The sequence below is a fragment of the Lissotriton helveticus genome, chromosome 8 (genome assembly GCF_964261635.1).
Source record: "Lissotriton helveticus chromosome 8, aLisHel1.1, whole genome shotgun sequence".
NCBI classification, from domain to species: domain Eukaryota; kingdom Metazoa; phylum Chordata; class Amphibia; order Caudata; family Salamandridae; genus Lissotriton; species Lissotriton helveticus.
Genome location: NC_136069.1, coordinates 77,584,482 through 77,605,717, shown reverse-complemented (window position 1 = coordinate 77,605,717; position 21,236 = coordinate 77,584,482). Strand labels below are relative to the sequence as shown.

General features: G+C 44.0%; 1 protein-coding gene across 2 annotated transcripts in view; it reads left to right on the top strand.

Annotated features, from left to right (window-relative positions):
* QTRT2 (queuine tRNA-ribosyltransferase accessory subunit 2) overlaps positions 1–21,236 on the top strand; it is a 187,497-nt gene that overhangs the window by 16,689 nt on the left and 149,572 nt on the right. For both annotated transcript variants that reach the window (XM_078656655.1, XM_078656656.1), the window contains exon 2: positions 20,474–20,707. In XM_078656655.1, coding sequence (XP_078512781.1) covers positions 20,484–20,707 — 224 coding nt within the window. In that variant the 5' untranslated portion in view covers positions 20,474–20,483. The remainder of the gene's footprint in view (positions 1–20,473; positions 20,708–21,236) is intronic.

Below are 21,236 nucleotides of genomic sequence, written 5' to 3'. Positions count from 1 at the left end.
AAATATTTTATCTTGCCTGATTCTTCCCAGTGAACAAAGCATTCTTACTATTTTAAGTAATTTTCCCTCAGTATAACAGTTACTATTCACAACTATAACTAAGGCACCGCAGTCACTCTATAGATAATTGTCAGATGTCAATTTCCCTTCAGTTGCTAAGGTTCTCAGCATCAGTTGATCTCTGAAAGTAGTCAGGTGAACATGGCTGTCCCAGACTGTCCCGAGCGAGGCAGTAAAGTGAGTGAGCTAGATTTGCCATAGGCAGGTTTGAGCGGGTCTCTCACAACGAAAATTTTGAAAAGATTGGACCAAATAGGGAATTTTACAGAACTATTTTCATACAAGTTTGATATCTGAAGGGGTGCTTATTAAAGATTCCACTACTTTTGGGTTTGCCATGCAAGGGTGGCACTATCCATAGCTATTGAGAATTCACCTGTCCAAAGCAAAATTCGACAAAATCATGGAAAATTGATGCACATTTCGTTCCTGCTTAACCAAAATGTCTAAAATGCTTTGGATAATAGAGGAAATTAAGAAAGTGAAGTATTACATGACTTATTTTTCATAACGTATATTTTTACTTATAGGTTTCGCTACTTTAAATTTTTCGATTTTTGGATCGTGCAAGTAGATTCTCAGTTACATGTTATTACTGTGGATCTAAGGTCCTGGGCAACAGAACTTTGTGTTTACAGACTTGCATTTCAGTGCTGTTGCTTGGGTTACTGGTACTTAAACCGGTTCAGCCAAGGGACAGTTATGATCGCCATTCAAATAATATATTTTTGGAAGTACAGTCATTATGTTGTCAAAGATCAGCTACAATATTTAGGAAAAAACACACTTTTTGCTGTCGACTACAATTCTTAATTAAAAAAAACAAAAAAACGAAATTCACCACAAGTAACGGTGATCCAAACCATGAAAAAACATATGTTTGTATTGAAATGTCAGCTTTTCTTTTTCTGTAAATACATGTTGATGCCCAATTATAAGTTTGTCATTATGTCTCTCACCTGAACCAGTGTGTTTGCTGTTGTTTGCAAGATATTTTGTCAACCTAAAGGGAGCTTAGAGCCTGTCAATTACGTATAAAACAAAAACCTAATCCGGGGGTCTACTGAAACAAAAATTCTATCTGGGGAGAAGACTCAGAACAAGAAGAGTACTACCAAACAAAAGTATACAGAGAAGAGACCCTCAGGAAAAATCGGATTCCCATCACTCACTGAAGTGATCAGTATCCTCATCTGAGTATCCTTCCTACCATCCACGGTACCTCTTGATCATAGAGGAAATTCTAGTGGATTGTATCTCAAATGGGTCATGAAGGAAGACCAAAAGGAAGAGAGAAAAAAGGCTCTCAATCATCACATAGATGTGATCCCAGACAGTATGTGGAAGTGATAGGCGCAGTGCAATGGTGTGAAAGTGAAGTTAAGAAAGGATTTACAGGAGAGAAAACCTTTTATGTGGCTATCTCTTGTAATCCTTATTAAAAACAGTGCAAAAGCAGTTTTCAAACATAACTGCTTATAAGAAAGGTCGACATGTTTCAGTCTTCTGGACCAGTAGTCCTCTGCTTTCATCAGGGCCTGTCTAAGATTGGCGTTGCTACTGCATTAAAAATTAACGTGAAAAAACAGTGAAAACACAGAAAGGGTTGGAATCAATACAACCTTATGTACCAAATTCAAATCCTCCGTATTGACAGGATGCAGATGGCACCTGTAAAAAGATACACATTGTAGTACTCGAAATGAAATATAAAACAAGCATTTACAATGCAACGGTTTCGCCTTTGGAAAAGTTAGAGCTATTGGCATTGTAAATGACAAAATTTGTATTTATGTGTTGGTTTTGAAAACCGATAAATAAATGGCATTGTCATTTACATTGCCAATAGCTTAATCTCTCGCAAATGTGAGACCTATTGTACCCTACGGACGAGCTCAGCAGACAGCAATTACTACCACACACACACACCCAGAGCCACACACACCCAGAGCCAGCCCCACACACACACACACCCAGAGCCCCACACACACCCACCCAGAGCAGTCACATACACACACCCACTGGAGCAGTCACACAAACACACACACACTGGAGCAGTCACACACACACTCTGGAGCAGTCGCATACACACACTGGAGCAGTCACATACACACAAACACACACACACTCTGGAGCAGTCACATACACATACACCCTGGAGCAGTCACATACACACACAGCCGTGCAGCGCAGAGCATAGCCGTGCAGCGCAGAGCATAGCCGTGCAGCGTAGAGCAGCAGAGCGCAGCGTAGAGCAGCAGAGCGCAGCGTAGAGCAGCAGAGCGCAGGGTAGAGCAGCAGAGCGCAGCCGCGCAGGGTAGAGCAGCAGAGCGCAGCCGCGCAGGGTAGAGCAGCAGAGCGCAGCCGCGCAGGGTAGAGCAGCAGAGCGCAACAGAGCGCAGCGTAGAGCAGCAGAGCGCAGGGCAGAGCAGCAGAGCGCAGCCGTGCAGGGCAGAGCAGCAGAGCGCAGCCGTGCAGGGCAGAGCAGCAGAGCGCAGCCGCGCAGGGCAGAGCAGTAGAGTGCAGCCGCGCAGGGTAGAGCAGCAGAGCGCAGCCGCGCAGGGTAGAGCACCAGAGCGCAGCCGGGTAGAGCAGCAGAGCGCAGCCGCGCAGGGTAGAGCAGCAGAGCGCAGCCGTGCAGTATTCTGCAGTGGCATAGAGTAGACCGTGGTAGTATATAGTAGAGACCACATTTCTTCAAATGAAACGACCATTACATTTCCACTGTCATACAGTTTTACTGATAAAAGTATACAGCGCACAAATGATATGTGGAAATATCATCCCTCAATGCATTGATTTGAACGTCAGCACAGTTCATTTACAGACATTTAAATTTTGCTGTGTGCTAGAAAATAAACATATCCTACACAGCCTTACTACAGGAACGCCGCCTCCCCATGCCAGCATGAAGGTCACATAAATCCTCTCACTTTGAAGTCAGAGAAAGAAAAATAAACACCAAGCTCACTAGAAAGCACAGCCTAAAATGTGATCTTTATCTTTGAATGCACAGCAATGTGACAAGATAAAAGCAAGATTTAGAGGCCTGTCTACAGAAAGTGAGTTTGTGGAAGAATACAGTAAACAAGGTTTGGCCAACAGAAGGGACGAACTCAAGCTGGAGAGCCTAAAGCAAATAAAGCCAGCAAACAGAAAGCCAGAAAATGTGAGTTACAAAACCAATGGTAAGCTATGGGCGGAATGCCTTCCTATATCAACTTTCTTAAAGTACCCAATATGTCTTTAGCAAACTAGACAGCTGCGTTGTCTGGTAGGCTGCGACCTAAAAAGTACATCGGTCGGTAGCTGGGAACAATAAATATACTCTAAGGTGCACATTAGGCTACTGAAATAGTAATTTTTAAGCTATTCCCCAGAATCTAGACATTCTGCATTTCTTCTAAAAATGTTAAATAACCTGCACATTTTAGATACCTGCCTAAATTTCCAGGCATAAAGAGGGCATGTAGAACTATCAGAATGGTAAGACGTATGACTGAAAACAATGAGGCATACCCGCAGTAGTGGTTATTTACAGATTATCACCATTGCCTTGGGTACTCAATTCTGACAGCAGATCACATGCCAGTTTGGCTGAGTTGAGAGTATCCGTGTAGTGAGTCTTGGCAGTGAAGCCACCTAGACCAATATCCTATATAGGTGAATGCAACAAGCATGCCTGTATTGTCAGGTGTATAAATATATAAAGAGGGCCTGAGAAAGGTGTATAGGGGTGTGAATATTCTGATACCAAAACACAGAAAGGGTTATGTGAGAGACGAAGGCCATCAAGGCTCACCAACTGTAGCTGAAAAGAAGCATAAGTAACAGGGTTTACGCAAGGCTCCGAATTTACCAACCTACTCTTAATCAGGGCCCAAGTGTCTTTTTCTGTACTCATTTCTTTGTTGGCCATCTAACGGACAGTATGATGAGTGTCCTGTGGGTCGGGTTGAAACAATACAAAAGCAGGAGAGTGAAGGATTACATATTGGGTTGGTTGCCGCTTGAAGTAGAGCAGTACTACCAGTGCTAAGGGTTAAAATGTCATTGTACTAATGCTGGGGGAGAGTGAAGATGAACCCTTACTGAGGATACTGGCGGATCTAGGTTGAACTTTCAGATCTTGCTGGTCGGTCCATGTGGGCATGTACTGTTGCTGGCAAGGTTTCAAAGGGGGCCATGCAATGGTTTGAAGGTTTATTCATGTTAGAGTCAAGGTGGATTCGAGCAATTGTCTGGAAGTATTCTGCCAATGTGTCAGTATTACAGGGCAGTTTTAGTGAACCAGATTAAAGCTCTTCGACTAAGGGTTTGCACTGCGTTTTCACAACAGGTTATGTTAAAAGTGGTCCAAAAGGAGGGAGCCAGCGGTGAGTTTTTATTGTGCGGGGTAAAGTCTGTCCCTAATTTGTTTATGCCTTCGTGGAGGTCTTCACGTCTGGAATGTTACTGTAAACTGTCTCATGACTAAAGGCTATGATCTGGATTATTTGGCGGAGGTGTGTTGTAATCTCGTGAACATTTTCTGTGTGCCACGGTTAATACTTGATGGAGTTTCCATAGCTGCTTGCCGTGATTGTATGTGCTAGGTTGTGTATTGTTCCCAATATTTGTGATCCTTTAGTTACTCTGATATTAGAATTGGGCTGGAAACTGAAAGAAAAATCTGGACCCATGTAGAGCGCTACCTGTCTTTCACCGAAAACCTTGAAGTAAACATGCTGGAGAAACAATCTGGGTCCTGCGCATCTTCATATTATGCAACGATAACACATGCATTATGTGTGCGTCTTTTGCCCATTCTGATTTTAGAGACATGTAACCCCATATTTATAATATGTAAAATTGAACAATATGTTGCAGAAAGCAAATAGTGCATGTAAAAAAGACAAGAGGTGGCTAAAAAAATGTGACACCTGGCTTCACCTTATGAACGTGTGACCTGCCCTGTGGTAAACGACATGGAAGCATCCTGTCAGCGAGGGGTGTGTAAGACGCAGGTGTATATACAGCTGTGACAAGAGCAGACGTGTATGAGTGTACTTACATAGTCCAGCCTGGGCATTATAGTGGAGCATCCCCCCATCTTGAACTTAAGCAACTTGTATATCTCGTCCGGATGCCCCAGCGACTTAAGGATGTCCATCGCGACAGCTGCCACTCCTCCCTTTCCGCGGCGCTGTTGCTGTTTCGACCGGTGGAGGCTTCGGCGATGTCCCCCTCCCCGACCCAAAGCCTCCCGATCACCCAACTCGCGGAGCGACATCTTAAAAAGCAGCGCAAACGTTCCTCCGCGTCAACCAATGGCGCACCTGGCCTCAGGGTGGGCTGACACGAACTATTGGTTACCCGCCCCTCGGCTCAGGCCGCCAACCAATCGCATGACTCGGCCGATGTGACGGCACCATCGTTGCACAGGCTGATTGGATAGCGTTATAATCAACCGAAAGTGGAGCTGCTCACATCGGACTCGAAGCCGGTTTATCATTCACAACAACGCAGGTTAATCAGTGCGTGTTCGCGCTGCTGGGAACCGACCCGTGAAACGGAACAGGAGTTGTGTAATACTTGAAAAAGTGTATCCAGTGCACAACGGCTGTCGTCCTAAGGGACTGTTTGGATGGTTATCCGTTGCCCCGCCTACTCAAGGATATGGGCACCGACCTCAGCGCTGCCTGTGCGGGGGCCGACAGAAGCAGCCGCACCGAGTCTGAGGAGAGCTAATCCTAGAAATTCACCTCCCCATTTGGATGGCGAGCGCACCTCAGTAAGCGTCTCTGTGCCATCAGCACTGATAACGAGCGATGACAGCCTTACGGGAGAGTAATGAATGCAAATAAATGTTAAGTAAACGAGGAAAATAAACGATGACCTTAATACGAAACAAAAACAAGAAACAACGGCACAAAAGGGGAGCAGAGGCTTACCTAAAAGCCTCGGTAGACGCTGCTCAGAAAGCACAGCGTCCTGTAGGGATTTGGGGGCGTGCTCACCCCTTCCCATTGGCTGGAAGGTAAAATTCCAGCCAATGGGAAGAGGAGAGGGCGTGACTTAAAAAAAGACACGGAAACGCCCCCGAATCGCGTTTTCACGGGGAGAAAGTGATTGACGCAGATGTCTTCCAATGGCTAGCCTCCATTTATGGAGCTAGCCAATGAAAGACAAGGCGGGACTAAGCCCCACGCTGTAAGAACATGAGATTTCTCCTGGGCGGAGCTAGGAGCTCCGGCCCAGGCGAAACCTAAAGAGCGAAGTCCCAAAAACTAGACTAGTGGTATGTACTGTGGAGCACCAATGTTAAACAAGAGTCACCTGTCTATATGTAGTACAGCAAAACCAATTATAATATTATTTGCTCACCCGTCTCCTATGAGGACTGGACCTCACCTCGCCTAGTCTCACTACTTGTCATGTAAAAAATGGACTTGTAACTCCTCCAACCACAGTGCTTAGTTCAATATTTATGCTGTTAAGTGAGGTTTAAAATAAAGACAAACTCTCTTGACGTGTCTACAAATATAAAAATTATGTTACATGTCATAGTAGCCCACACATGTGTCCCATTAGTAGACATATGTGTGTGCTATTATGACATGTAACATCATTTTTACTAAAAGAGCTAAATAAAAGGACTGGTCAGATTTATTGGGGCACTTCTCCAGATGGGATGGGTTGCAGGCGCACTTAAACTCTCCCAGGGTGGCAGTAAGGGACTCAAGACTGTCACTGGAGCCCCGAAATAGCAGTTTTAGAAACGACAATGTATGCGTTGCTGTGTATGCGTTGTCAAAAGTACATGTTGTCAAATGCCACAATTTAAAGAATCATCAAAAATGTTTTATGTTTCAAAGTTTATGAAAAGCAGGTACTATGAATTTTATAATAATTTTATCAATATGATCGAAACCCATGTGCATTGCTACAAAGAGAACTACAACTTGGTGTTTAAATAAGAGCCGTAGTTAATGTATACGTTAGTGGTACTCATTTTGTCTGCCCACATAGATGAAAGTAGGAGGGATTAATTCGAAAATGTGTTGTCTGATAACAGCGAAAGCTCTAAAGTAGTCACTCAACCTGGGGAACACTATCTTCCCCTCGCTGGACAAGAACCATCACTAGAAACCATTTCAGAATGCTTTTGTACCTTGCTCTGTAGATAGCACTGTATGCCATGACTTTTGGCTTCCGGGCGCAGTGGCTATCAAAGTATGTTGGTAGGCATGGCCGATTGGATGGTTATTTTTATGAATGGCCAGTGGAAAAGGCTGCTCTGTGACTGAAACATTGGGGTAGTTTGCAGAAATAGTATTGGATGGCCAAACTGCTGGGTGAGTGTACAGAGCTTACTGCCCACATGGAAGGTGAGGCTGGTGAGTACCCGGAGGTGTCCTGCAGAGTAGGGGAAGGTGATTACATTCCGTGCCCTTGGCACGGAGGCCTGGAGCTGCCACAACCCAGTGGTATTTTGCCTTAGTTTCATAGAGCCCCAATTCACACCTTTACAAACACTTCATGTACCAGAATACAATGCAAGAGGAATTCTGTCACACTTGACATGGGACTGAGTGAGATCTACGCATGAACAGAATTATTGCCTGCTTGTATACTCAAAGTACTCACTCAAATGATTGATGTACCCACTCACCCAAAGTGCTGCTATTCATAGGACAGGAGTATTTATTTAGCATTCAATTCAATTCAATTTATCTTTATTTCGGCATGAATACCATAAAAGAACAATACATTACAACAATAAAACATTCCTTTAAAATACATAGCATACTGTAAAATTCATTCAGTTTTCATGTCGATTCTAAAATCAAAGATTGAGAAGTCTGAAGGTCCTGATAGTTATTCTAATTCAATAGGAACAGGTGTGGGTGACAGAAATAGATTTCATCAAGTGCAGGCGACAGAAATAGGAATTCATCAATTGCCCCTCAGATAGTACAGAAAACAATTGTAACATGTCTACGACATTTTAGGTACATAACATTTTACAGTTTATAACCCAATTTTTTCCTTTGGAAAAAGATACTGTGCAAGAATCTACTAACACTAAATACGATAGGCTGGCTACTATCGGTCAAAAGGATCCTTAGGGCCTGAGAGCATGTTCTTACACCTAATGTTAGACATATGGGCTTAATCCATCTTCTCCTCGCCTTGACATATATTGGGCAGAAGAAGAGGATATGTAGCTCATTTTCTTGTTGGTTACCACCACACATGGTACATGATTCACCCTCTGCATGATTCACTGAGTTAACACCACCAGACCAACGAACCAGTGTTGAACCAATTTGAAGGTTTCCATATCTGAATTTCAGAAATAAGGTCTTTGCTAGCGGTGGTTCTATTTCATCCAGAAATAACTCGAAGAATGGATCACCTTTAAAGTTAAGGAATCTTTGTACAAGCGACCCATTAGAAGGAGCGTTTGTGATCATACCTGAAATATACGACCAAAAACACTTTTTTACCATGATTTTTGAATTTGGTGGAAGTATATCTGGTTGTTCCCAATAATGTGACAATCCTATTAAGGTGAGCCAGAATTTAACATGTTTAAACCAGGGTATCACATTAAAGCTATCAAGCTCCATGATTTCTATTAGCCCATTTTTGTAAGCCTGCAACTCCGGTACGCGCCACAGCCTGATCCATAACAATAAAGGACGTAGAATAATGTGGTGGTCCGTTCTACGAAAATTTAGGTCAAGCTGGAGCGGAACCAGAGGAGTACTCCTAGGGACTCTAACCAGACTTCTCAGGAAGTTGTTGTCCATGACCCTAAAAACATCTTTGGATCCTGGGCCCCAAATTTCCGAGCCGTACAATACTGCAGATTGAACCTTATATTTAAAGAGTTCAACTGCTGGGGACACGGCTTTGCTGGTGCTTAGACCTTGTTCTCTGATAATGGGTTTAGTGTTCTGGCTAAAGAGCATCTTACATTTTTCTAATTGGGCTTTCCATGAAAAAGTGGAGTCTAGTATTACTCCCAAATAACCAAAGTGCGGGACTGATTCCAATTTTGTTCCATTTAAAGTTAGAGAGCCCTTGTCGCTCTTAGTTGGATTTAGGACCATACACTTTGTCTTTTTCCCGTTTATCTCCAGTCCTTTCTTGTTACAGTAATCATAGAAAGAGTTTAAAAGAGACTGGAGGCCTTTTTTTGTCTGGGAAATTAGTATAGTGTCATCCGCAAACAACAGGGAAGTAACTTTTTCACCATTCAACTTGGGAGAATCATTGTTGCATTCTTCCAGGTATGACGGAATGTCATTCACGAATAGCGAAAACAGTGTAGGGGCCAGTACACACCCCTGGCGCACACCTCGTGCAATTGGTATTTTAGGGGTTAATTCGCCTTTTGGGCCCCACCGTACTCTGGCGAAGTTCCCTCTATGTAGCTCTTTTATTTGCGCTATCAGGGTTGGTGACATCCCTACTGAACTTAGTGTTTCCCACAGTAAATTGCGTGGAACTAAATCAAACGCCGCCCTTAGGTCGACGAACGCAACATGTAGTTGTCCCTTTTTAATCTTAATGTATTTCCAATAAAGGCAACAGAAGCGGAAAATTTGATCGATTGTACTAACTTTGGATCTGAAACCCGCTTGATATTTTGACAAAATTGCCTTTTCGTCCAGCCAATCATTGACACGGAATAAAATGTGTCTTGTGTAGATTTTTTGCAGTATGTCCATTAAACTTATCGGACGATAATTTGAGGGGTCCATCCTGTCACCTTTCTTGTAAATTAAAACAATTTCAGCCCCCTTCCAGCTTTCTGGGAAGTCTAGAGTTCGGGATAACTCGTTACACAAATGGTTAATGTATGGGACCCAAATTTTTAGTTCGTGTTTATACAAGTCTCCCGGAATCTTGTCTAACCCAGGGGCTTTGCCAGATTTAATCTGGTTTATCGCCAATTCTGTCTCACCTAGGGTGAACTCCAGGGTTTCCCCCGGAATGACATGGCTAGGAGTTCTATCAGTACTGGGTTCCTCATATGCCTTATAAAGTTCAGAAAAATGATTTACCCAAGTCCGTTCGTCTAGATAGACATCCTTTACCACTCTACCTTGGTGATTTCCGTTTGCTATCAGCCTCCAGAAGGCTACACTATCTCGTGTTTTTGCTGCTTGTAACAAGTCAGCCCATTTTGCTTCTTCCCATGCAACTTTACATGCCTTTTGGACCATTTTATAATTGTTCCTTGCTGATATAACATTCGTTTGGATCTTAGACTTGATTGCTGTCAGGAGTGCCCTCTTGGACTCCCTACAGTCCTTGTTGTACCAGGGTTTGCTATGGGATAAGTTGTTTGTCTTCTGCTGGCTTTTTTTCGGCATCTTGGTGACTAGGGGCTTTAGAGCGTTAAAAAATTTATGGTGTAGTTCCATAATATAGCTGTCGTGGCCTTCATTTGGGATGACATTTGGGTATGCTCCAAAGGTACTAGCAAAAAGCCTATAAATTTCAATTATGATTTCACCATCGCCCAATATTAGTGGCCATTTGAGAGAACGTCTGTTGTTACTGATGTGTAACTCAATTTGGTCACCACTATTTCCGTCTCCAATCAATGGAGACACTGTATCTCCTAATAGGGAGTCCTCGACATGAAGGGCCAGAGGGAAATGGTCACTCTCTAGTCTTTCAGTTACCTCCATGTCCAGAAGGAATTCCCATGAAGACACAGAGGCTATAATGAAATCTATATTGCTTTTATAGTTCCCTCTATAGAATGTGGGCTTCCTCATGATGTCTGATGGTAGCCGTCCATTACACGCTCTTATGCAGTGTTCTGTACATAATCTAGTCAATTGAAGGGCCAACGGAGAACATTTTACTGGTTTTGTGATTTCTAAAGCAGGGATCCCATTAGCCTCATCTTCTTCTAGGAAGATGTCGCTGAGCCCCACAATAGGCTCGTAGTTACAATTAAAGTCGCCTGATATAATGACATAGTTCGCTCTAGTATCTAGGTTACCCAATAAAAAATCAAGGGATGTTAATGTGGAAGATTCCCTAGTAATGGGGGTTGGTCTGTTGTAAACGTTAACTAGATACAGTTTTTTCTCTTTACGAGCATCAATTTTCAAAATCAGAATATCAGGGGAATTGGTATCCACCACTTCTATGTTCACTTTTAGATCTACCTTTACCCAGGTCAGTAACCCTCCCGAGGGTCTTCCACTCCTCGAGGGAATTGCATTGACACCATAAGATTTATATCCCAGCCTATGAATAGTTTCAACCGCCCAGGTCTCTTGCAACATACAAAAATCAAAAGAGTCAATGAAACTTGCCCAGTCCGGGTCAATTAGATTTTTTGATAGCCCGGCTATATTCCAGGAAACCAACTTTAAGGTTTGTCGAGGTTCCAAGAATTTTTGCATCAGGACATTTCCCCCCTCTGCAACCACTGAAATATGGCCTTCTCGATTAATTGCATCATGCTCAATAGACATTAGGTCATTTTGGGGTGCAACACTTCCCAATGGTATTGAATCATCCCCAATTGTTGGAGCTAACACAGACAATATACTTACATTCCCCTCAGTTCCGGCTACATAAGTATTAACACCATCTGTCTGTAAACAGAAAACACCCCTTCCCCCCAGCAAATTGGCATCCAACAATTCGTTTCCGTCAACCCCCCTAGGCGCTTGGCATCAATCACAGTCGTCAAGCCCACTAAAGATGTCAAATCTGTTGGTAATTTCTAAAGGGGTGAACGGTTTTAGATGGTCCATTCTTCCATTGTTAGTGTTAGTTTGCCTGTATGGAACACAGTTCCAACCAAAAGCATCAGGTGCCGGTGCATTATTTGGGGGAAAGAAAGGCTCCATAGGAATAGGCCTAGTAAATGGTGGCATCATGTGTTGAATGTTACCAGCCCTCTGCATGACTGGTGGATAGAAGCAGGGCATAGTTTGAGATGTAATATGAGAGGCTGGTTGTTGATGGGAGGGAAAAACCACAGACCTTGGATAGAAAAAAGTCAAAGGTCTGGGTATTATGCAGTTACTTGTGGTGCCCGGGGGCCAATTTAATATGAGTTGGACTGCATTAGGATCCCTAAAGTTTACAACCACCACGTCCCCCTCGATGTTTTTTTGTCGGCTTCCCAACCATTGAAGGCGTCGAACGTGGACAATATCACCATTTATATGGGGTGCTATTGGTCTGTATAAACTTAGCCAATGCATGATCTTGTTTTTTAATTGTGCAAATCCCTCCCTCTTGCTTGTAGGTAACACTGGGACTCCGGTTAGAACTACCACAAAGGGCACTGCCTCTGGTGGTAATTCTGGGTTTGGCACCGGTTTTGACCTTCCCCATCTTGGTTTTTGTCCCGTTGCTTCAATTGATTGGCCTTCATTAGAGGAGCTAACTACCTTGTTAGATGAATTAATTTTGGTAGTAGCTGGCTTAGAGGCCAAATTAGTTGATAAAGTAGTTGGTAATGGAATTGGTTTAGGAGTAATTTTAGCATTCCCTTTAGGCACCGAGGTGTTAGGGATCGCCAACAAAGTAGGGTTGGCTGTTGTTGCTTGGGAGGCTGGATTGGACTTGGACACACTAGGAGCTTTATGTGTTACTAAATTCGATGATTTGGAATTTGCCTCGCCCTTATTCCCCAATGCACGCTCAAGTAAATTTAGCCTTGACTCTATTTCAATCAGCCTTTCCAAGATTGATGCTGAATGGGTGTTAATTAAGTTTACTATCGAATCTAGAGAGGCAGAAGCGTGAACAGTGGGGAGCGATTTAGGCAGCTCAGAAACTACCATCATATCCTCTACAACTATAGGTGAAATACGAGGTAAAGAAGATGTAATAGTAACTGGCCCTTCTGTAGCAGTAGAAGTAATAATAACACTAGCTTCTGGGGTCTTGGCTTTTTTTACCAAAATCAGAGTGGCTTATTTTTGGTTGCAATGGAATCCCCCCTTTTCGTCGTTTTTTGCATGGCGGAGGTCCATGTACCCTTGGGGCTGGTATGGATTTCTTTACTCTGCTTGGTACTATCTTTGATGGTAATGGGGTAATGGGTTTTGGAACATTAGGAGTACTTGTATGTGCGGTAACATCGGGACTTATAATATCCAGATGGGGGGAGTGATTTATACAAGGGTTAGAGACATCTAATACCACGGGTTGGCTATCAATTGTATCAGTTGTATGTACAATAACATCAGTTAACTGGGTATTAACACTGAGATTCGCTGAAGGTGTGGATGTTGGCGACAAGCGCCGATGCTTTAAACTTTCGACAGAGCGGCGACGCTCAGCACGGCGCTCTGCCAAAACAATATCTAATGGCATATCCGGGGAAGCTTTAGTAAAATAGTCATCAAGGGTTTTGTTCAAAAATGCACCCTGCTTTTCGGCCATAGTATATAAAAATAGAAATAAAGTCCCACAGCGATAAATTACAAAGTCACGCAAAGTGTCAGTTATGATAACAATGGATCACAGCATAAATACCAGGGATTTGGGTCCAGTCCGGTCTCCTCGGTTCTCGGAGGGTCTCAGAGGGTCCGCCCTTAGTCCAGGCTTTGTCCCGGGATAGGTCCCGCACACGCGTCCCGCTAACGCGCGGTCAGTCCAGGTTAAATACGATAGCAGGTATAGGGGGCGGAGTCGCGGGAAGAGGCAACAGGTGTGCTTGGTGGAACTCGCACAGCCTGATGGGCCTCGCAGTCCCGTCCTCCGTCGCTTGCTGGGTCCCACGCAGATTCAAACCACCAACGGGGCTCCTAAGTGGCAAAGCAGCTCACAGTGCTCCCAGTCCTTGGCGCGTGCAAAGTCTCCTCGGCGAGCGGCACCCGCGGAGCGGGGGCCGCGAGGAGTTTTAAAGGCAGCAGACAGGCAAGCAGGCAAACAGGGGGGCGGAGGCGCGGGAAGAGGCAACAGGTGTGCTTGGTGGAACTCGCACAGCCTGATGGGCCTCGCAGTCCCGTCCTCCGTCGCTTGCTGGGTCCCACGCAGATTCAAACCACCAACGGGGCTCCTAAGTGGCAAAGCAGCTCACAGTGCTCCCAGTCCTTGGCGCATGCAAAGTCTCCTCGGCGAGCGGCACCCCGCATTTAGCATTCAGTACAAAGCTGTGAGTTTCCATCCCAGGAAGCAGTGTTCCTGACATACCGTGTGTTGGGCACTTTATGATGACTTAGTACCACCAATGTGTTGCCATCGACCTGACTAGTGGAGCAGGTGTTCTGAGGCAACAATTTCACACTGAGGTTTTGCATCTGGGGCTAGTGTGTAAACACGCCTAATTAGACCAATACGTCTGAACACCACCCTTCTTCGTGTACGCCAGAGGCGACCTTAGGCGCCAGCACAGCCTTTGTTGCCACAGTCTAGAGGAGAGTTCTAAGAATCCTTTGTATGGGTGGGTGAGGCACACAGTCACCATGACCCTAGCCATACTGACCAGTTCTCCGCAATTAAAGGAGCCACCCTCCTCTTAAATTAAAATGTTGCTGCATTGTCATTTCATGTTTATATTCCCAAGGTATCTCTTGATCCTGGATTTACCCTGATCTCCTTTCATATGTCACCGGTGGCTCTCCTCTCCCCTTCTATTTTTCGTTGCCTTTTCTTTTCCTTTCCTTTCTTTTCCTTTTCTTTTTTCCCTCTCCCTCTCTCTCTTCCTCTCTCTCTTCCTCTCTCTCAGCCCTCATTTTGTTTCTGCCCCTCTGTAGTGCTTTAACACAACTTTGGGGCATTTAAACGCTGCACACTTGTACATAATATCATGTAGCCACCTCCCATCTGTTTTACACTCTCCCTATGTCTAGTGTCAGCTGCCATCTCATGTCCTTCTCGGTCTTATGTCTTCTGTTCCAACTCAGTGCTTTGAAGACCAGAGAAGGGGTGAAGCACTATAGAAAAAACATTGTGACATGAATGACCGTTCCCTCTCTCTCTTTCTTATATAGTCCTTCTTAGGTCGAACCTATACAGCACTTGCCTGCTTTATCAGAAGTCCTTCATCAAACACACATAGCACTCAGGATAATGTGCTGCATGGCTACACACATGTAAGGTACACAATGCGAGACCGCTTGGCTATGCCAAGGCTTGTTTTCTCTGCCGTGCCTCTTCTCTGCGCTAACGCCATAGCCATGCACCTATTTCATTTTTAAAAACTCCAGGGACATACTGCAGCAACAGACTTATTTAATATTTAAAAGCTCCAGGCCCATACTGCAGCTATGGACGTATTTAATGTTTAAACACACTTTGTTTCGTTTCCAAATGCAATGTTTACTATGATGTTGCCTGTAGATCTTGCAGGATGGCACTGTAGCAATGGACTTATTTAATATTTAACAGGATTTTCTTTTTTTTTACCAACATGTAATTTTTTCTTTTTATTAAACCAGTTTGTCCTCCTCTTCCCCGTTATTGCTTGCGCTACCCTTTCCTGCCATGAATAAAGTGCTATCATTTGGCCAAAGCTGGCCGCGTCGTAGCGATTGGTTTGGGTAGCTCGTGCCATAACCCTACTTTCACGCCGGCCTAGTTTGTTTTTAGGTCTCGCCTTGGCAACGATTGCGCTGTCTCTTTGAGTCGTGCTGTGTTCAGGATATGCTCAAACCTTGAAGGAGTCGGGCCCTTATAACAACCACCATGGCCCTAAATGCAATCAAACTGTCAAGAAGTTGGTGGATTTGATTAGATCTTATAAATAAAGGACAAGATGAACAATAAACTTGAGCTGTGTTTTCTTTTCACAATTTACATTCTTATCAACACATGAAAAAGGATAAACACTCTTCTTTTACATAGATGAACTGTGCTGCATAAACAAAATTCAAACCGAAAAAGATTGTGCTGCATTAATGAAAAGAAAATCAAATACAATAACCTTAAAGTTTGAATATGCCAGACTTTTATCAGACTCACAAAAAAAATGTTAAATGATCCGTTCAAAGTACACAAAAGGAAAGAATTCTTTTTGACCAGTCCAAAAAGTTTTTATGAAGCTGAAGGGAGTAGTATTTGGCTACTCTAGGAAAGCCAAACCCTCATGACACTAGTAATCTGGGTTCAATGGTCAAGGGATGCGTATATCATCTGGAATTCTTTTCAAATTTTAGCACCAATATGGCTGCCGTAATGAAGTTACATGGATTATAATTTCCCATATTTGTTGACTCTTAAACCCAGACTCCACATACCTGTGTAGTAGTAAGTACTTACTAACTACATACCTGTGCGACATGCCTTCAACCCTCTGCCTATGGTATAGGTAAAACTTCCCTCTAGCTGTGTGCACTTTACCACTGGTGAGGGTACAGTTGCAAGAGCACTGTACCCCTACAGTGTCCATTCTTACACGTTACAAGTGCAGTTAAATGATAAAGAGTATATAGTCTGGGAGTTTGGCATTACAAACACTACAACACCATAATGGCTTTACTGAATTCTGGGAAGTTTGGTAGCAAACTTCTCATCATAATCCTCCCACTCCTCCCACACTGATGCCAGTTTGGGATTTATTATACAATGCGCTCAGACGGCATCTTTGAGATGCCCCCTGAAAAACAACCAGCCTCTAGTGGGTTCCCTAACTGGTAAACAGCAGCCTGCCACCACAAGACATGTTTCTGGACCGCTGGGTTGGGAACCTTCACTCCTTGGGCCCAGAAACAAAGAATTTCCTGGGCGGAGGTGGTCAAACCTCCCAGGTCAGGATGAGACATCTGTGGCAGGGGAGCTTCAAAGGCCTTGCCGCCTTTGTAACACAGCCCCCAGCCTCTCCTGCTATCAGCAGCAGGCCCCCTTTTAGCCAAGAAGGTGTGCCCATCTCTGCCAACCCTACCCATTCGGTGGGGGAGGCGTTGTGAAGCCCACTCTTCAGTGCCTGCCATCTTGCAGATGGCAGGCACTCTCCAATGGGAAACATCACTTACAACGAAACTTTTACAACGCACTACCATTACAACGCAGTCATTACAACGCAAACTATTACAACGCATTGCGCTGGGGGGCGCTCTAGGATAGGGAATAGGTTAATTTACTATCCAATAACCTTCCCTAGTGTCCACGGGGACTGGAGTTGGAATAGTAAATTAAACTATTCACTATCCAACACCCAAAAGCGCTATGCGTTGTAAAGGTATGCGATGTAAAAACCGCGTTGTGAAGGCAGGCGTTGTAATAGCCTGCGTTGTAACGTCATACATCCCTCTCCAATCAGTATTTGGAGATTGCGCCCTCTCTACCACGAGGGGTGAGCACCCCCCAGGGCGTTGTCACCCTCAGGTCAGTAGCCCATGGGCTACTGACCTTGAGACCCCTGACACGCTCCTAAACACAATATTTAGGGGCAACCCTGAACCTTGAAGGCTGATCCTGCAACCTACAAATAAGGACGAAAGAAGATGCTGTTTTGATTGCGCCTATCAGATATTACAGAATGTTCCACATGGTAGCCCAACACCCGGCACAGCCAAAAACTTTAACACAGCACCTTTAGAAAAGGGTTTTATTTTGCAAAATGCAAGGAGTCTCTCCTTTTGAATAAGGCTTGGGGTTTTATTTTACACAATGCTCTCTAACAGAAAAGCTTTCCCAGATGTCAAATGCACAAGATTCAAATACATATATATATATATATATATATATATATACAAGCAATAAGAACACACTTGGTAAATATAATAAATAATACTGATGAATAAACAAGCAGCAAATAATATGAGATAATACTTAAGCAAATATACTGGATGTCCTGCAAAAGAATAGATCAAATGTGAACTTTAGAGGTGCACCTTGACTCCCTCACAATTCACAAAGAAAGCACACTCACTCACACATCACAAAGACAAAACATCAAATGATCACAGCCACTGGCTCACATCACAATGGCAAACACCGCATCTCACCCACTCCTGACTGGGGATGTTAAAACAGCCGGTGTTTGAGAGCCTCAAAGGGTTCCACTCTCTGAGGTAGACGTGTCCGTCCCCACTCAGATTTTAAACTCCTGATTTCCGAGTCTGCAACACTCAGCTTTGAACACACTAGAAAGTTCGAGAAAGACCTACCCATGGCAGGAGGAATCTTACCAGAACTAGCCAGGTTCCAAGAAAGCATTCACACGGCAGGCAGAAGCTCTCACGTCCCCTTCTTCAAATCTCGCATGTTCAAGCCTCTATCTTGAAGAAGCTCACAAAAGCCTTTCAGAATACACAAACAATCCCTCACAAAAATAGAAAGACCTTGAACGTGAATAACCCAAGCAACTTGCAAGTGCTGCTGTGCATGCAGAAAAGCTGAAGCAAGGCAAAGCCAGGAAAAAGGATGACAGTGGGCCATGTCAAAGCCAATAGTAAGCACGTGTGCATCACTGCCCACAACACTGCACTTTGAGACCAAAAAGTGCATTCCACAACTCTCTCTCCCTTTCATGCTTTCAAATGCACATTCCACACGTTCCATATTGGGAGCTGTTCTACTCCGTGACAGCTCCCACTGAAGGACAGCAAGATTACAAGAAAGAAGAGAAGCAAGGCATGTGCAGGACCGTCGTACATTCAGGCTAGGGTGAAATAACACACTAAAGTCAGTTAAAATAATGGTAGTCAAAGGTCATCACTGGGTGTCAAACCACAAGAGTGCCTCTAGCACTAAGGATGCCCAGCAGAGGTGAGTGCAGAGAAGAACTGACTTTGCCCCAGCCCAACCGGCCCGTCTGCAGTTTCCAGGGGTCCTGTGCCAAAAATCGCCTTGTCCTGCAGCCAGCGACCTCCAGCCCTGGGAAGACTGACTGCCTTCAACAATAATGTGAACAGCAGCTCTGTTCAAAAGATTCACCTAAGAAAGAGTTCAAGCCTGCTGAATACAAAGAAACCCCATGCCTGGAACCACCACTGCACCAGTCGCCTATGTCCCGGGTCCGAGTGGCCCACCAGTCCCAGCGAGGTCTCCAAGCGCTCCAGAGTGCGAGTCTAACGTGGGTTGACCCCTCCAGGACTCCCCGACATAGCCTGCAGCCTCTGCACAGAGACCCCCCCTCCTCCAAATGCAAGAGGCCCCCATTTGGGTATTATTAAGCCTCAACACTTTGCACCCTGGCGCCATAGTGCAGCTGAGGGTGTTCTTTGAGTGCATTCTTGGCCCTGTGGGAACCCTTGTTCTAACCCCAGAAATCCAACTCCCAAGACCAAGTACTCACCTTGAAACCGGTAACCTGATTTTCTCACATAGGACTGCATTGACTGCATTTCTTTGAAAAAAAAGTTCCAAGTGTGGAGTTTGAAAGTGTATGAGAACCTAAGAAACTGTGTTTTAACCAAAACTGACTGACTTACCTTTTATTCAGGAAATGTCCCAGTGTGTTATATAGGCAAAGTAATCTGTAAAGTAATATACAAAGAAATCACAAATTAATTGCAAGTAACTGAAAAGTAATTTCAACTCTTTCTGAACATTTGACCTACCTGTAACTGCATTTAACTGTATTATTCTTGAAAAGTATTATTTTACTTACCTGCATCAAGTCCTGCTTGGTTCTAAAAATAAAATCCAACAAAGAAATATTTTTATCCAAAACAGTTGGTCAGAGTTCAGTCTTTGAGTGTGTGAAATTATTTCTTGCCTGAGTGTGTACAATAAATGCTTAAAACTACCATCTGAAAAAGCCTTACTGCTCGCCCACAGTACCACAAATGGATAGTAAGGTATTATCTACATTTACCTCTGTAAACCTTTGGGGTTCTCCTGGACTCTGTGCACACTATACCTTACTTTGGAGATAGGATATACAGACCCCGCTTCGTACACCCTCTGACTCAAGGGGCCTCCTATGCTTCCCCAACCTTCCCCGTGGAGTAGTTTGTTTGTTTACTGCTGAAGATCTTTTTCAACACCAGATGTTTGACTGAATGTGTTCATCTGACGGGACATCTCTTACGTACAATATAAAATACTGCATCCTCATGGTACTGCTTCTTGTAAGATTATTCGTTTATCACTTCATGATTTCCCACGAATAAAATAAATGATAAAATTGTATTGAAAAACATGTATAACTTGCAACTATCCCTAAACAACTGTATATGTATCCTTTATTATCATAATGATGTTCATTTCTGTGCAAAGCTAAGCTGACACTACACGGGTTACAAAACCTAATAAAAATGTTTAAAATAGTTATAGCCAGAAATTAAACTTGTATGCATGTTCTATGTAGTTTTATATAATCCCAGGACTGCTAGCAATAACTGGCACCATTTGTTTTTCCACCAGTACAAATGTTTTATATTGAATAAAACATAATTGACAACTGATGGTGACAGAGAGGGCTGGGAGAGGTTGTGGTTTTTGTGCTACTGTATTAAAATGAAGCCTGTCGCTTTTGGCACAGAGGTACCTGCATGCTGCCCGAAGCTTTCCTCAGGATGCAGCTTAACCTCTCCAAGGTGGTCAACGGCTGTCGGCTTGGGGCGGTGACTCACCTCGGCCGAAGTGGCGAGAAGAGCCTGGAGTTCCCTGGGTGCCTGCTGTACACAAGGACTGGCTCTGCCCCACACCTCACCCACGACACCCTGCACACCATCGAGGGCCTGCCAGCCATGACTCACATCACCCTCTCCAGCTTGTAAGTACCAAGCTAGTCACAGCCCTGGGGCTCAGACTTTGGTCCTCTTACTTGTTCCTGCAGAAGGATTATCTGAAGTGTTTATTAGAGCTGCCCCTCTGGTTATCTCCTGGTTTCCTGCAGATGCTTTTTTTGTGGCTCATCACATTTCCATTTGTAATCCCTTACAAGGGATGGAGTAGTCTATGCTGGCTGATATTTTTATTGTCTAAGTTGTAGTAATAGGTTTCATTACCTTTCAACTTCCTCTGGCGATTGCCATTTTCGGAACATACAATGCAAGCACAACATTAATCTCTGTTTCAATCCTGTTTTGTTCTTGAGGCAGTGCCTCTTCACTGTGTGGAAGTGAGATATCCAGCATCTCTTTTGTGGCAGTCTGAAAACCTTGTGTGTTTTAATGATGCAGTAGGCCTTGCTTGAACGTGCTCATTGAAGCTTGCAGATCTGTTGTTGTGATTTGTTAACATGGTATCTTGTGCCATGGTAATACTTTGGATAGCACTGGTGGGTTGTGGCAGGCTAATGG